Below are 17,538 nucleotides of genomic sequence, written 5' to 3'. Positions count from 1 at the left end.
GGGATATTTAATTTTATCAATCAATAAATTCCATTAGAAACAAACCTTGTTGTATTATTTTAATTTAATACTGTGAAGCTGCTTTGATACAATCTGTATTGTGAAAAGCGCTATACAAATATACTTGACTTGACTTGACTTGACTTGACATAAGATCTCGTTATTATGACATAATTGAGTGAAAAAAAGAATGTGTATGTGGCAGCAATGCGTCACCGTAATTGGTTATATATGAGTTGTCTTTCATTTTAATTTCATCATACATTACCATAGGTTTTGTTCCTGCAAGAGGGCAGTGCAGTGCCACTTGTAGTCTAGTTCTGCTGCCATCTAGTGTTGGTTTGAAAAACCAAGTCCGGAATCATGGATTTGGGTCAACTGTCCAAACAAATGCTTGTTTTCTCTAACAGTGCAAATCCCTCTTAAATAAGAATAGTATTTGTAAATTCTTTCCTGCAAGCTAAAATTCAGTCAACTAATGAGGAAATATCTGGCAAACCCTCCACCCAGGAGGCGGCAGTAACTGTTTCTGAACAGATCCATTTCTGCATTTTACTGAGCGAGTGAGAAAAGCATTACGTCTGATTGGCTGATACGCGATTTAGTGGGCGGGGTCAGAAGAACTGACAGATGATTGACAGCAGCGCTGACCATCAGCTGCTTATTGTGTACATAAACTTTGATCAGTGCTCATTAGGGTTATGGCTGCTCTGATAAAACTCGTCTCTCCGTGGAGATTTCACCGATTCGCCCGGTAAGAGCTTTATTACAGATATTATATTGTGAAACTGAGCGTATATTTCGAGTAGATTTAGACCCTAGACGCGTATATTATAATCTGCAGATGTAACGTAACTTATATTATTGTTATGGACATAACTATGTACATCATCTTGTGTTATGCCATAGAAATAGTCCTGTACCTTGTGTTTACCTTGTGTTCGCTCTGACCTCCACCTACATCATCATGGTGTCACATCTTCACCTCTCACACACTTTACACACAGGCGCGCGCACACACTCATTAATGCGCGCGCATTCATATTGGACCCTGAAGTGTAGTTCTGACTGTTCTTTGCTTAAACTGTGATATGTTTATTATGTTTGTCCAGAGCGAGTAGAGCTGCATTCATACCGTGTGTTGAGCTGCACAGCACCGCTTCAGTTATGGGAGCTTCAGTAGAAGATTTCAACACGGCCAAAGAAAAACTGGGCACTTTGAAAAATGATCCCGGGAATCAAGTCAAACTCAAGATCTATGCACTGTTTAAACAGGTGAGAAACTGACCAATAACTCCCTGCTCTTGACTGACATGGCTTCAGTAATGGGACAGAAGGCTATATACCTAAAAAAGTATTAAACGTTTATGCATCAGAGATTCATTTTTTCAATTTCCTGCTTTTTCCATTTCTCATGAATTTTGCTTTAGAAACAGCAATGATGCATTCAAATTTATCTAAAGTGATATTTATAAAGTTACAGAAAAAATATATATTTTAAATAAATGCTGTTCTTATGAACTTTATATTGATCAAAGGATCCTGGAAAAAAAATGTCATGGTTTTCAAGCAGCAAAAACTTCAACATTGATCATAATAAGAATCATTAGTAATAATTGAGCTCCATTAATAATAAGGCTATTTGAACTAAGTGTATAATAGCATATTTTTTTAGTGATAAATGCTATTTACGCTGTTTAAATAGCAATAGATTGTATTTACACTAAGTGCAAATAGCAATAGAATATTTTCTTTGCAATAAGAGTAAATAGAAGTTTGATGCTATTTTTACTCATAAACAGTGGCAAATACTTTATGCACCCCAGTGTTGTTGTACATTAAAAGGTATGCAATAATAACATGGAGTGTAAATGATTATATTTATTAAAATTATTAAATGGATGCTGCCTTATTGGGACAGTAAATCCCTCCCTACACCAACCCTGACTGACACGCACTTAATTATTATGACCGCAGCTAGCGTAGCTAGCGAAAGCAGTCATATAGGGATTGTCAAAGTTTTTTTTTTTTTTTTTTTTGTCACCTACTGAATTTTCCGTCAACGATACCAGGGACACCGAAACACCGGGGAACATGAAATTTTGTGGGCATGTAGCCCCACTAGACTTTTACGGAAAAATTTCGTTTGGTCCCCGGGGGCCACTCCCCCCCCGAGCTGGGGCCCCCCAAACCCCAAAAATGCAGTTTTTCCTACATAACTACCTGAACCGTGGCACCGAGGATGACACATTTTTTATGGTATGTTGGTCTTAAGGGCCCACATCAATCTAGCCCATAATCGATTGTCAAAGTTTTTTTTTTTTTTTTTTTTCGTCACCTACTGAATTTTCCGTCAACGATACCAGGGACACCGAAGCACCGGGGAACATGAAATTTTGTGGGCATGTAGCCCCACTAGACTTTTACGGAAAAATTTCGTTTGGTCCCCGGGGGCCACTCCCCCCCCGAGCTGGGCCCCCCCAAACCCCAAAAATGCAGTTTTTCCTACATAACTATCTGAACCGTGGCACCGAGGATGAAGAAATTTTTATGGTATGTTGCTCTTAAGGGCCCACATCAACCTAGGCCATAATCACTCATTTGTGATTTACGCCACTCCCATAAAAAATTAAAATGCAATATTATTCTGCTTTAATCGCCCCTATCTTCAGTGGAGATGTTCAGAACTGCACCATATTTCATGTGTATGATTAACTTGACATCCTCTGGGGGTATGCTAAGTTTCGTAGAATTTCATCCATGGGGGGGGGTATAAAACAAATTCATTTATGTGCACATTTAGTGACTGTACACTCATCGGCCTGTAGATGGTGGTGTTGAGCGAAGGGTTGATGGTTTAGGATGATACAGTCACACACACACATGCAGGAATACAAACAAACGCAAGCATGCACACACACTGACATCCACGCGCACAGACACACACCCATACACACACATACAAATCCACATGCACAGACACACACACACGCGCACACACATGTATGCACGCATACATACACGCACAAAGACACACACACACAAACACACACACACACATACACACACACACACACACACACACACACACACACACACACACACACAGACAGACATGCACATACTACTACTTTTTTTAGGTATATACATAAACACGCAATACAGCCAAATTGCTCCACGTCATTTATTTTTGTGGAAAGCCAGTGCAGGCCTGAGCGGCGGTCATATTTTGTACCGCCATGCGGTACATCTAGTTAAACACACGTTAGACACTTTATTTCATTTTTTTTTTCGAAATAAATGCCTTTTCAATCTGACGTGTGATGGGAAAAAGGAGTAGAGCAAGTTCGGCAAAAGGCGGTTTTGAACTACTATTGCTACTGTTGTTAATCAAACGTCTCCGGTCATTTTGTCAGACGTCAGTGGGCGGAGTTAGTGTTAAAAAGCCACTCCGTAATAATAATTGAGCATCAAATCATCATATTAGAATGATTTCTGAAGGATCATGTGACACTGGAGTAATGATGCTGAAAATCCAGCTTTGATCACAGGAATAAATGACACTTTACTATATGTTCACATAGAAAACAGGTATTTTAAATTGTAATATTATTTCACAAAAGTACTGTTTTTGCTGTATTTTTGATCAACTAAATGCAGCCTCGGTGAGCAGAATTTATGTTTTCAAAATCATTAACAAAATGTTACCGACCCCAAACTTTTGAATTTGCTGTTGACGTATCATGGTTGTGACAGAAGGTTTAAGCATAATCAATGTTTATTTTCAGTGAACTTTATCTGGCTATTATCAACTGAATTGATTCCTGCATACATTTACTGAACTAAACTATTAGTAAAAGTTTACGTTGACATCCTCTGGTTTTTCCTCATCTCTCATCTCTGTTTTGTAAACTCTCAGGCCACTCAAGGACCCTGCAACAGCCCCAAACCCGGCATGCTGGACTTTGTGAACAAAGCGAAATGGGACGCATGGAAGAGTCTGGGGTCCGTGTCACAGGTGAGAGCAAACACTGCACAGCAACATTCATGAGTTCTGTCTTTTATTTTTCACTAAAGACCAAATTAAAGTTACTTGGCCCAATTTTGGATCAGCTTTTCATGTATTACTTCAAGGTTTAAATGTGTAATTAATTACAAAACCAATTATTTTATTGATAATGCAAAAAAAAAAAAAAAAAAAAAACAGGGTTACACTTTATTTTAAGGTGATGTAGTTACATTGTACTTACTCAAATATGTACTGATTAATATTAAAATCAACTTCATATACTTACTATAGAGTTATGATAGGGTTAGTTGCTTGTAATTATGCATAATTTACTGTTATTACTATAGTAAGTACATGTAGTAACGTGTAACTACGTCGCCTTAAAATAAAGTTTTACCAAAAACAGTAATAAAATTATCAAAACAGAATTATCAGAAATATGTTGTATTACTTTTAATGTAACTCACATAAACACTCATAAAGAACAAGTCCATAAAAGGAGCAGTGATATTATAATAGTCTTAGTTAATAAAATTATGGATTTTTATGTGCTATGACCATTTTTAAAAAGCTTTTAAAAAATATTTCTATTTATCTTTCATTTTGGTCACTCTTTAGTTTTATAAAAACATTTCTCTTTAATTTTGGTAACTTTTTTCACTTATTTAGTAAGATTATGCCTGAAAAGGTTTTTTTATCATTATGTTAATTTAAAAAATATTGTATAATATGACTTGCTGTTTTTGTTTGTTTTTTATTGTATTTATACGATATTTGTATTTTTGTAATTGATTTTTTTGCCATGAAAATAGCTTTGAATGCTGACATGGCACTAAATAAAACAATCTGAATCTGGTCACTTTTTATTAGCTTTTCAAAAATATTTCTGTTTATCTTTAATTTTGGTCATTTTTATCAAAAAAAATAAAATAAAATACATATACATACACACACACACACTCATATATGTGTATATCTTTAATGTTGGTCAGGGGACAAGGTTCAGGCTTGGACCTGATAGCCCTGCAGACCTCTAAATAAAGCCTGTGCATGTATAAAAGCCTGTGAACGTGAACCGCTTCATCATGTGATCCTCGTGTGCTTCATGTGTCAGGAGGAGGCCAGGCAGCAGTACGTGGATCTCATCGAGTCTCTGGTGGGATCAGAAGCTCCTGCAGTGGCGGCTCAGACGACCGGGAGCTCGAAGGCCTTCCAGACCCTGCTGGTCACCACAGAGAACAACATCACCACCATACGCCTCAACAGACCCGAGAAGAAAAACGCCATCACTGTAGAGGTCACAACCACCCATCGCTTTGGATCATAAAACTCATTTTTTACATTTCGAGGGTTTCAAACTAATACATCAGTGTTCTGGGGACAACGGTAATATTATACATCAATAATTGACTGAAGAATGCAACGATTGACCAATCAAAAGTATTCCAGAGAGTCGTGTAATAATGACATTTTAACATTACTAAAATATTAAATGTACTGTCTACTATTGTCATTAGCTTAGCAGTGTTATTTTAATATTATTGAGATACTATTTTTGTTTTATTAATATTTTTATATTTTGTGTTTTGATTTGAATTAAAATGTTAGTAATTTTGTCCATGTAGCTTTTATTAATTTTTGTTTTAGTTATTTTAGTACATAAAGTTAAACTAAATGAAAATAAGAAATGTTGACGCAGCTACATAAAATAAATATTTTATTTTATTTCAGTTTATCACAAAAAAAGTTTTAGTTAACTATACTAACCCTCATGGTTAGCAGTGTTATTTTGATATTATCCGTATACCATTGTAGTATTTATTAATATTTTAATTAATTAAGCTTTTAGCTATATTTTTTCATAAAAAAATTTGTTTAAGTTTTAAAATGTATTTTTTATTATTTGTTTTAGTATTTCTATTTAGCTTTATTTTTATTTCAGTATTAATTTTAGTACTTCGGTTAGTCGCCAAGGCAGCATTTCTAATTTTCATGTACGTTTTTTTTTACTTATATTTGTTGTATTCCAGCTTAATTTTAATTAACAAAATAATTTTTTCTGGTTTTAGTCAACAGTAACAACGCTGATGCTTAGACATTTTCATAAAAATCTGACAATGTATTTTTTTGCACCCTGTAGATGTACAATGAGCTGATTGAAGCTTTGGATCTTGCTGGAAAAGACGATTCTGTCATTACAGTGATAACAGGTGAAGTACTCTGCTTTACTCTTCAAACAGTCCACATGAGATCATTCTCACCCTCCTCTCATTGATTCTGAAGGTAATGGGGATTATTACTGCAGTGGAAACGACCTGAACAACTTCACGAAGATCCCTGAGGGTGGAGTGGAGGATTTGGCTAAACAATCTGGGGAGTTGCTGAGGTAAAGTCTATTTTGCTTCATTGGAAATTGAAACCAGTTTATACCCCTTTTTAGCTTGAGGGATGTCATGATGGACACGTGCGCTTGTGTTGTTTTAGGAGGTACGTGAGTGCGTACATTGACTTCCCCAAACCTCTGATTGGAGTGATAAACGGACCGGCGGTGGGTGTATCCGTCACCCTGTTGGGACTTTTTGATGTTGTTTATGCCACAGAGAGGGTGAGCTGCTTTCCGTCAGTATATCAATGATGTCTGTCTGTTTAACTGTATACATATATATCTATCTGTATTTTGGGTGTGTTTTGTTTTGTAGGCGACGTTTCACACACCCTTCAGTCAGTTGGGTCAGAGTCCGGAGGGCTGCTCTTCATATGTGTTCCCCAAAATGATGGGCACAGCAAAGGTATGCGTATCCACACAAAGAAAACTTGACATTAATCGGTTGACTACTAAAAATATTGTGATAATAATAATTGCATTTCATTATTTTAATCAACTGACAGCACAGCACTGATGTACATAGTGTAGGGCTGCATGATTTGGGGAAAAATGTGATTGCAATTTTTCTGATAAAAACTGCATTTGCGATTTTAAAATGCGAAAAGATTTTAAAAAGAGAAAAAAAAGCTCCAGATTTGTTGTTCTTGTTTGTAGGGCTACAAAATGTGGCAAATATGTTATGATTCATACGACAATAATATTACTAAATAAAATTAGCAAAATAAGAAATATTTGTGTATTTTAACTTTTAATTGTATTTTTTTTTAATAATAATAATAATTATTTTATTTTATTGCACAACTGCAAAATTAAAATACTAATACTTATGGGTGTTTCCAGGTTTATTTATTCGATTCCAGGTTTTTTGGAATCGACTCCTCCCCCGTCAAAACAGTGTCAGGAATAATACAAGATTTCAGCCGTTAATTTATAAATTTTTCACCTGACACAAAGCCTTATTAAAACAACACACTTTTAGCGTGACTGTCCAATTTAGCGATGACTTGATGAATAGCTATCAACGCTGCTGCCTGCGTGCCGATACCCAGTTTTACAGAGGGAAAAGTCACGAAAAACAGCCGTGGTCGAATATTATGTCAGAATTAAATAAACAAGAAAAAAGGTATTCTTTAATGACTTCATCTTATTATAATGATCAGGTGATGATGGTGCTAAACACACATTATCATTATGTCTTAAAAGGTGCTTGGAAAGATACTAAAAATGAATACAATACACACAGCTGGCATGGAGGTATTCATAATTACAAACTTTAGATAATTACTTATCTGTTTCTAAAGTAAGCTACATGTAGGATAAATGTATGTGACAAAGTTTCAGCGACAGCTCTCTGATGTAATTCGTCAGTGTCCGAATTCCTCGCTTCGTTTCGTTCACTCATTGCTTATATAGCGCAGTCAACTGTCATGCACTATATAGGGATTAGAGAATCAGTAAACAAGTGAGCGATTTCGGACACAGCAACAGAAATGACACTGACAGTTTTCTGTATGACTGTCGTCTGTGTCCTTTCTTTCCAGGCTAGCGAGATGCTGTTGTTTAATAAGAAGCTGACGGCCACACAGGCCTGTGAAGTGGGTCTGGTGACTGAGGTCTTTCCTGAAAGCTCCTTCCAGAGCGAAGTGTGGACCAGACTGAAGGCCTACGCCAAACTGCCCAAGAACGTGAGTGCTCAGACTGCTTCATATGTGATATAGGGTACAACGGGGCTAAAGGAACACCGGGGTAAAAGACGCCTTTGATTTTATTTTCCTCTAAACCACAAGATGGCACAAAAACTTGCCACAGCACTTTCCAAAACATCCGCTTTTCAAGATGCACGTGGAAATTTGTCTGATCCTTGATGGGATCGCGGACAACAGTGCAAAGTTGATTCTGCGCTAATTTAATCTAATATTTGATGTTTTTTAAAATGTTGTAGATTTTTGTAGAATCAATAAAATCATTGAATATATTTAGAAACAAAGGTCTTCTTAATTATTTTTTTGTTTTGTTCAAGGTAATTAAAGCAACAGTTTTTCAATAACGGAAGAATGTGTAAAGTATGGTATTTGGGGTAAAGGGCACAATCATTTACATGATAATAAACAGCTGGCTGACTTTTCCATTTGTTGACATGACATGGTTAGATTCAGATGGTAAATATCTTATATCAAATTATTATAATATGATAAAATGTTAAAACATTTTATGGTGTGCCTTTAGACCTGTTGTACCCTACTAGTGTTAAAAAATGACTATTATCATTCTCCGGTAAAAGAATCGTGTTGTATGAATACAAAATTTGATAAAAAAGGCAATACATTTCACTTGTGTTCTAAAACACTGTAGTCACATGTCTGCGCTCATCATGGTCATCTTCTCGCACCCCTTCAGTCTCTGGCTCTGTCGAAGCAGCTGATCCGCGGGGTGGAGAAAGAGAAACTTCACGCTGTGAACGACGCAGAGGTGGAGAGACTGGTGGAGCGCTGGCTCTCAGATGAATGCATGCAGGCCATCATGACCTTCTTCCAGGCCAAGTCCAAACTTTGAGGAGAATACAGCCTATCCAGGAGTTTTTACTGTTAATCCAACATGCTGCAAATAACAGGAAGGCTAGCCAACTAATCTAAACATTGTGCGTTGTCCAAAATTCCATAGGATTTGTTAATGTTGGATGATGTATTCATAATGAGACATTTTTAATCCTTCTGTCATATAATTTTAACTAGAAGACCATGTAATTTACTGTACCACCTGATGTGCACTTAGTAGGTTGTAACAGTCAGTGCCTTACTAAGGTGAATTAATTTGTATAAAATAGTCACACTTTATATTACGTGGCCTACTGTGTACTAACATTAAATACAAAACCATGGATTTACTGTGTAAAAGATTAAAGGAAATTTTCTAGGAAACTTCATACATTTATTGCTAATGAAAAGGGTTCAGTGTAAGTATGGTTGACGTTAATTAAATGCAGGTACTTTAATTGTAATTACAGTGCACCAACATTATGTGCATAAGTAATATGTATGTATCAAATGGTTAAGTACATAGTAGTTAATGCCACACAAAGCGTGACTGTATTCTTTAATCTGAGGGCCAAAATTCAGTACTTATACTGTACCCAGCTAAGTATGTTCCATTTCAGATGTATGAGTACATTAAATACTTTCTATAGTCTGACATTATTTTATTTTTTATCAATACACTTAATATAATATGATATGATAAAATATCACGTTTTTTAGACATGCACCATATTGTTTACTTGAAATACCAAGTAGATGCAATGGTACTGTATATGACTATTATAATCAACAACTACAATAGTATTACCATCTGATACCAGCATCACTCATGCTGGACCTCACACTAGAACTGCTGGTCATTGCACAGTGAATCCAGCAGATGGCAGATCACACCCATTAAAGGTCGGTTTTTTTTCTTCTTTAGGGAATCGCTTATAATTAGTTCACCCAAAGATTTTGTCAGTACTCATCCTCAAGTTGTTACAAACCTGTATGAGTTTATTTCTTCTGATGAACACAAACAATGTTTTATATGTTGGTTATGGCACTCATTGACTTCCATAGTAGAAAAAAAACTAAACAAAACTGGATGTCAATGAGTGCCTTCAACTGTTCGATTACCAACATTTTTTCTTTTATGTTCAACAGAAAACTCGTACAGGTTTGGAGGTAAGTAATAACACATTTTTTTGGGTAAACCATGCCTTAAATATTGTTTTCAAGCGCGTTTTGTATATTAAAAATAATTTGTCAGTTTTAGATGCTACTGTATTCATATTAATCTAGCTGGGCACGTCATACACATTGATTGAAAACGGGTAAAACACCGTCGTGTTGTTCTCAGCTAACACTGTGCTCTTCAAACAGGTATGATGATGATGATACACACACTTTGCATCTTCTCCCGCATAGTTTGCCTGACCGATAGCGAAAACCCATGTCGAGTTTTGTTAGGGAAAGTGACGTCCCGTCTGAAAGGTTAGAAACACTTTATCATCACAGACAGTGGGCAAAACTTCACTGACTGGAGTTTGTGGGTATTGATTTGTCTATGTTAGGGTTCACTGACTCATGCAATATGTCACTGGAGATTATGAATGGCATGAACACATAACTCCACAGATTTCCCACACCGTCTCGGTCTGTGTTTGGAAAGAGCAACGGGGCGCGTGCACGTCATTCTGTCGGTCGATATGGTCTGGGAGAGCGAGGCACAACCTAACGCTTTTTGACTTTCTCAGTTTGTGTAAATCTACTTAGGGTTCAGAGTATTTCTTTTTTCTAGCCCCGCGTTAGGTTGTGCCCCGCTCTTTCCTAGGCTACTCCACAATATGCAACTTGTCAAGTGACCTTTTTTCCCCTGTATGGAAAGAGTAATTCAAAATAAATACAGTAGGCTAGCCTAGGGCTAGGCTAGTCAACATTTGAAGTGGATTAAAAAAGTTCATTAAAGTTGTCCTAAAACAAGAACAGGTATTGTTCAAAATCCATGTATGACTTTGATGAAAGGTTTTGATCCACTTCAAATGTTGACTACTGTAACTTATATGAGGAGCAAAGAAGACAGACAACTCGCTGATAGAGAAGACAGAGCAGTTCCCTTTCGAACGGTCACTTCGTATTGCGTAGCTATACGCAGTGGGGAAACTCCTTTTCCTCGATTTACTGAAGCTTTTATTTAAAACGCATTTGCAGCTGCACAGCTAGCACATTGAGCGTGGCTCGCTCATAGGCTGTGCTGCAGCAACTGCTTAAACCAATGGCGCGGGCGCCTCAGACAGGCCACCAATGAACAACATTGTACGTCAGAGCTCCCAAAGGGGGCGTGGCCTTAGTCTATATCAGAGCCCCGCATTCGCCATTATAGCAGATTTCACTCCTTCAGCGACAACTGCATGTCTCTGACTGTTTTACTGAGCTTCGCCGTTTGAACAAGCCCTTCAGCCTGAGCGAGCATCTATTCAGCGGACTACGCCCTTTCTGCCGTTTTCCCCTGACGCCGTCTCACCTGTGGCTATCCGGCGACGACGACGATACATATCCTTTTACTAGCAATTAATGTTTCTAATATGCCTGGTTCATCTTGTGCCACGTGCGGAGGTAAGCTGCACGAGGCCGATGGACACGCGAGCTGCATTTCTTGCCTGGGAGTTCTCCACGCAAAATGCACTCTCTGCCGGCGGATGTGTGCCACGTGTGGATGCATCTGCATGAGGCTTATTACATCATGCGCTCGCGGCTAGCTCTCCTTTTGGACGGCAAACCGCCTCTTGCGCTCCCCCCGTTTCTTCCCTCGTCGAGCCTCGACGGAAGAAGCGCGTGGGTAGATGTTCGAGCGGCTAGCTCTCTTTACGACACAAGAGAGCTACCCCGCCCTCGGTTTGGCACGTCACACAGAAGCGCGTTTTCTCTGAAAATGCTCTCATGCGCTTGCCCGCTTCCTTCCCTCATTGAGCAGCGACGGAAGAAGCGCGCGGTCAGATGTGCGGATCGGCTTATTACGTCATGCGCTCGCGGCTAGCTCTCCTTTGGGACGGCAAACCGCCTCTCGCGCTCCCCCCGTTTCTTCCCTCGTCGAGCCTCGACGGAAGAAGCGCGTGGGTAGATGTTTCGAGCGGCTAGCTCTCTTTACGACACAAGAGAGCTACCCCGCCCTCTGTTTTGCATGTCACACAGAAGCGCGTTTTCTCTGAAAATGCTCTCTCGTGCAGCAGCAACGCAAGAAGCGCGCGGTCAGATGTGCACGCGGCTATCTCTCTTTACGACACGAGAGCTACCGCTCCCTTACATTCTGTTCATCACGCAGAACCTTCTCCGTGATTCAGACACAACAGCGCGTTTTCATGCCTGGAATCAACCACGCTGAAACCGTTCTCTCTCACTGCAAGAACAAGCTGCCATTCTAAGCATTATAAGAGTTTTTCTCTGTCAATCCCCCTCTGTCAGTGGTGGATTCTGAGACTCTCACCTCTCGGCTGGACTAAATCTTTTCACCAAAGCGAACGAGTTCACGTCGGCTCCGCCCCCGCGTGACTCACCCTCGTTGGCAACGTCCGGGAAAGGGGTTGATCGGGCTCAACGTTGACCCCGCCCCCATCTAAACCCAGTAGGAGTGCAATTGGAAGAAGAATGGCCAGCTAGTCATGTTGAATCACGATTCTAACAAAGCTATAACTGCAGTCTAGGGGCCCGGTAAACCGTGCACTGCTGCAAACTATCGCTGTTCTCACAGCAGCTCAAACAGAGTGAGAAATAAATGTTCCCCCACAGCCCCCGCTCACAGGTAGCTGGGAACGTTCTCAAATCAGTCATTAGGCCCGTTACAAGCGTGCCACTCATGCCGCACACTATCACTGCAGTCAGCGCGCCCGCTATGAAGCGTGCGCCGCCACAGATAGTCACTGCTCAAAATCCCATGACACTTCTCACAGCTCCCTGTCTAATTCAGGTGGCTGGAGATTTTATTATTGTCAACAGGCCCACTGCACTGTGTGCGCCTCTACAAACAAACGCCTTTTCACGGCGACCCACGTAAAGCACAAAAAGAGTATGTTTCACAATCACAACACACGGGTTCACGGTCCCCCTTCGCTAGGCGGCCCCCTCCCAGTTGTTACACTGACTTTTCCCCAGGCAAAAGCCTGTACAGTCAGTCCAACACTCAGTATGTGCACAAATCACAATGTAAGGGTATCAGGTCCCCTTGTGTTAGGCGGCCCATCCCAAACTGTGTATCAAACCCTAGCCACACGGGTGCAGGCCTGGCAAGCCATCCCCGGTGTGTCGAGTTGGGTCATAAACATTATAAAGCGAGGTTACTCGCTCCAATTCGCTCGCAGACCCCCAAAATTTCAGGCGGTAGTCGAGTCTTCAGTGAGAAGCAGCGTGGGTCACGTGCTTCGCGCCGAAGTACAGAATTTGTTAGCAAAAGGGGCGATAGAATTAATCCCTCCAGCGCAAACTTATTCAGGGTTTTACAGCCGTTATTTTCTAATTCCGAAAAAAGACGGCGGTCTCAGACCCATACTAGATTTGAGACATTTGAACAAAGCTCTCATGAGACGGCCGTTCAAAATGTTGACTATCAAACACATCCTAGCGCAAATTCGCCCGGGAGACTGGTTTGTAACAATGGATCTGAAAGACGCGTACTTTCATATTCAGATAAACCCTCGTCACAGGCCATTTTTGAGATTCGCCTTCGAGGGTCAAGCCTATCAGTACACGGTCCTGCCCTTCGGCCTGTCCCTGGCACCCCGTACATTCACAAAGTGTATGGAGGCAGCGCTCTCTCCCCTGAGACATCAGGGAGTGCGCGTGCTGAATTATCTCGACGACTGGCTGCTGCTAGCACAGTCGAGAGCAGAGCTGGTAGCTCACAGAGATTTGATTCTCGGCCATTTGAAATGCCTGGGTCTCACAATCAATGTTGCCAAAAGCAAACTGACACCCAGCCAGACTGTAGTTTTTCTGGGCACAGTTTTAGACTCAGTGGAGATGACAGCGCGGCTCACACGAGAGCGCGCGCTCGCAGTGCAGACGCTAGCAGCCTCGTTCAGTGCGCGAGAGCGCGCGCCCCTGAAAAAATTTCAGAAACTTCTCGGCCTCATGGCAGCAGCATCGCCAGTACTCTGTATGGGATTACTGTGCATGCGCCCGCTGCAACACTGGCTGAAACGCCGTGTGCCAACCTATGCATGGCAGTCCGGCAGCCTGCGCATCATGGTGAATCACGGTTGTATAAGAGCCCTGATTCCCTGGCGAGCTCAGGACTGGTACATCAAGGGTGTGACCATGGGAGTAGTTTCCAGAAGGAAAGTAGTGTTTACAGATGCATCCAACCTAGGTTGGGGTGCTCTGCACGAGGGCAAGCCTGTCTCCGGCCTCTGGTCGAGCACGGAGCAGAGCTTACACATCAACTGTCTGGAAATGAAAGCGGTTGGTTTAGCCCTGAAAGCATTACTAACAAACCTAAAAGGCCACCATGTCCTGGTCCGCACGGACAACATGTCAGTGGTGGCCTATATAAATCGCCAGGGCGGCATCAGGTCAGGCAGCCTGTATGCCCTAGCGAGAGAACTCCTTATATGGGCACAGAGCAATCTGCGCTCTTTGAGAGCAATGCATATCCCGGGCGTTCAGAATCTGGGCGCGGATATGCTCTCACGGGGCAACACTCCCCCAGGCGAGTGGTCCCTAAACCCTCAGACGGTTCGTCTGATATGGAGTGTGTTCGGAGAGGCCGAAATAGACCTTTTTGCCTCGAGATCCAACACTCATTGCAAGATGTTCTTCTCGAAAAGCAGGGATGCGTTGACCCATCGTTGGCCCAATCGCCCCCTATATGCTTTTCCCCCTGTCTCGATGATTCCACAGGTCATAAAGAGGGTCAGGGAGAGCGGGTGCCCAGTCCTGCTGGTGGCCCCTCTCTGGAGATCCAGACCGTGGTTTCCGGAGCTGATTCAGTTATCAGACACAGTCCCTTGGCCTGTTCCGACGAGGAAAGACCTCCTCTCCCAGGCGAAAGGGACGATATGGCATCCGCGTCCCGATTTATGGGCCCTCCATGTGTGGCCCCTAAACGGGTACCCGGGGACCTTCCAAGGAAGGTCCTAAACACTATCTCCGAAGCCAGGGCCCCGTCTACTAGGCGCCTATATGCTTTGAAATGGTCAGTGTTTTCCAGCTGGTGCTCGAAAAACTGTCTGGACCCAGAGTCATGTGAGGTAGATACAATATTATCCTTCCTGCAGGAGCTGTTGGATGCGGGCTGCTCCCCGTCCACGCTCAAAGTGTATGTGGCAGCTATTGCAGCGCATCATGCCCCGATAGCTGGCCAGTCGATAGGAAGGGATGATTTGGTGGTGCGGGTTTTTGAAGGGTGCTAGGAGGATTAACCCCTCCAGACCCCCTTCTGTGCCCCTATGGGACCTCTCCAGGGTCTTAGGGGCCTTAAAGGGCCCACCATTTGAACCGCTACAGTCGGTTGATTTGAAACCTCTCGCGCTAAAGACTGCTCTCCTGCTGGCACTGGCATCTATCAAGCGAGTAGGGGATCTGCAGGCGCTCTCTGTGAGCCCTTCATGTTTGGAGTTTGGCCCAGGTGACTCTAAGGTCGTCCTCAAACCCAGGCATGGTTATGTGCCTAAAGTGCTTTCAACTCCGTTTAAAGCACAGGTCATTACGTTATTAGCCCTTCCCCCCTCTGCCGAAGATGGGGAGGTGAATTTTCTGTGTCCTGTCAGGGCACTGAGAATTTATCTGGAGCGTTCTGCGTCTTTCAGGCAGTCAGAACAGCTATTGTCTGCTTTGGTGGCTGATCCAAAGGCGATCCAGTCACCAAGCAAAGGCTGTCTAGATGGATTGTGGATGCTATATCTATGGCTTATACTTCAATGGGTCAGGTTTGCCCCATAGGTATTAAAGCCCATTCGACTAGAGGCATGGCTTCTTCGTGGGCTTGGTCATCTGGTTTTCCTATTCAGGATATTTGTGATGCGGCCGGCTGGTCCTCGCCTTCCACATTTATGAAATTCTATAACATGGAAGTTCCTTCTCTGCATGCAAAGGTGCTTTCAGTATGATGAAGACCCGGCAGTGCCCGGTCTTCTCTACAGTGTACTGTGCATAATCATTCACATATATATATAAAACCCGCTTGCTGGTTAATTTCTAATTTACTAAATAGCCCCGACGGTGTCCGGGTTCATTAGTATATTGGGTTGGTATTGATACTGACATATATATTTTATAAGGCCCGACGGTGTCTGGTCTATATATATAAATATATTTTATATGGTTCGGACTTGTTGAGCTCAGGGGTCCTGAGTTCAGTGGCAACCAGTTACTGTCGGTGCGGCGTTTTGCATGGCGTCCCCACTGCGTATAGCTACGCAATACGAAGTGACCGTTCGAAAGGGAACTACTCGGTTACTATCGTAACCTCAGTTCCCTGAGATAGGGAACGAGTATTGCGTAGCCGGCCGCACTATAGTAACCTGTTGAGTTGTCGCTTCAGTCGTGGAACCTGCTATAATGGCGAATGCGGGGCTCTGATATAGACTAAGGCCACGCCCCCTTTGGGAGCTCTGACGTACAATGTTGTTCATTGGTGGCCTGTCTGAGGCGCCCGCGCCATTGGTTTAAGCAGTTGCTGCAGCACAGCCTATGAGCGAGCCACGCTCAATGTGCTAGCTGTGCAGCTGCAAATGCGTTTTAAATAAAAGCTTCAGTAAATCGAGGAAAAGGAGTTTCCCCACTGCGTATAGCTACGCAATACTCGTTCCCTATCTCAGGGAACTGAGGTTACGATAGTAACCGAGTAGTTTACCACTGATATCTATGTCTCAGCTTTCAATTCCTTTCAATTTTATTATGAAATTCAAACAATAAATGTGGTTTTGTGGCTCTTAGAGGCTCTTTAATTGGCATCTCTTCCTCTTTACTATAGTTTAGGCCTATAGCACAAAATAAACATGAATGAACTTCAGAATGTTGAAAGAAACAGTACAGTTTATTGAAATGTTTCATGTCTCATGTAGGCTAATCACTCACTCAGTTTCAACCGTGGAAAGACATCAGTAAAACAGTTTGTAAAGAATGTCATGTAACTTTACATTTACCTCAGGAAAAGCCACTCAGTGCCCATAGTTACCGGTATGTTGAAAAATTAGGCTAGATCGATAAATGAACTCTAGAGAGGAGCATTTTGCAAAAATATAAAAAGTACATTCACTTATATCACTAAAAATGTATTATTATAATGTTATTTTTTTATATAAAAACTGCCTTATATGCAATTGTATACAGATCTGTTGTTATTTTTTTACTTTTAATATTATTGTACAGCTGACATGGTTCCCATAGGCTACAGCATTCAGAGAGATTTTTTTTCCTTGAGAAAAAAGAACATGTACTGTAGCTGATATACAGTATATCACAATGAATCAACAGTTGTCAAAAGTTAGCAGCCCTGCAATTGTATTTTGGTCATATTCAAATGAACAGACAATGAAATGGCATGTTCGCTACATATGTCGATGCAATGGAAAAAGATATTTGCATTCTGTCATTGAACTGTACAATGAACTTCTTCTACGTGAGATGTG

General features: G+C 41.4%; 1 protein-coding gene across 1 annotated transcript; it reads left to right on the top strand.

The window, feature by feature from the left end:
* The first annotated feature begins 603 nt into the window (after window positions 1-603).
* On the top strand, window positions 604-9,584 carry eci2 (enoyl-CoA delta isomerase 2). Its single transcript, XM_084399664.1, has 10 exons — window positions 604-754; window positions 1,113-1,275; window positions 3,920-4,018; window positions 5,124-5,306; window positions 6,150-6,219; window positions 6,293-6,395; window positions 6,494-6,614; window positions 6,709-6,798; window positions 7,937-8,080; window positions 8,793-9,584. The coding sequence occupies exons 1-10, from the start codon at window positions 702-704 to the stop codon at window positions 8,946-8,948; spliced, it is 1,182 nt and encodes a 393-aa protein (XP_084255790.1). The 5' UTR covers window positions 604-701; the 3' UTR covers window positions 8,949-9,584.
* The last annotated feature ends 7,954 nt before the right edge of the window (window positions 9,585-17,538 follow it).

Source organism: Rutilus rutilus (assembly GCF_951802725.1).
Source record: "Rutilus rutilus genome assembly, chromosome: 24".
NCBI classification, from domain to species: domain Eukaryota; kingdom Metazoa; phylum Chordata; class Actinopteri; order Cypriniformes; family Leuciscidae; genus Rutilus; species Rutilus rutilus.
Note: the sequence above shows the minus strand (reverse complement) of the source record. Positions and strands in the feature narration are given on the sequence as shown.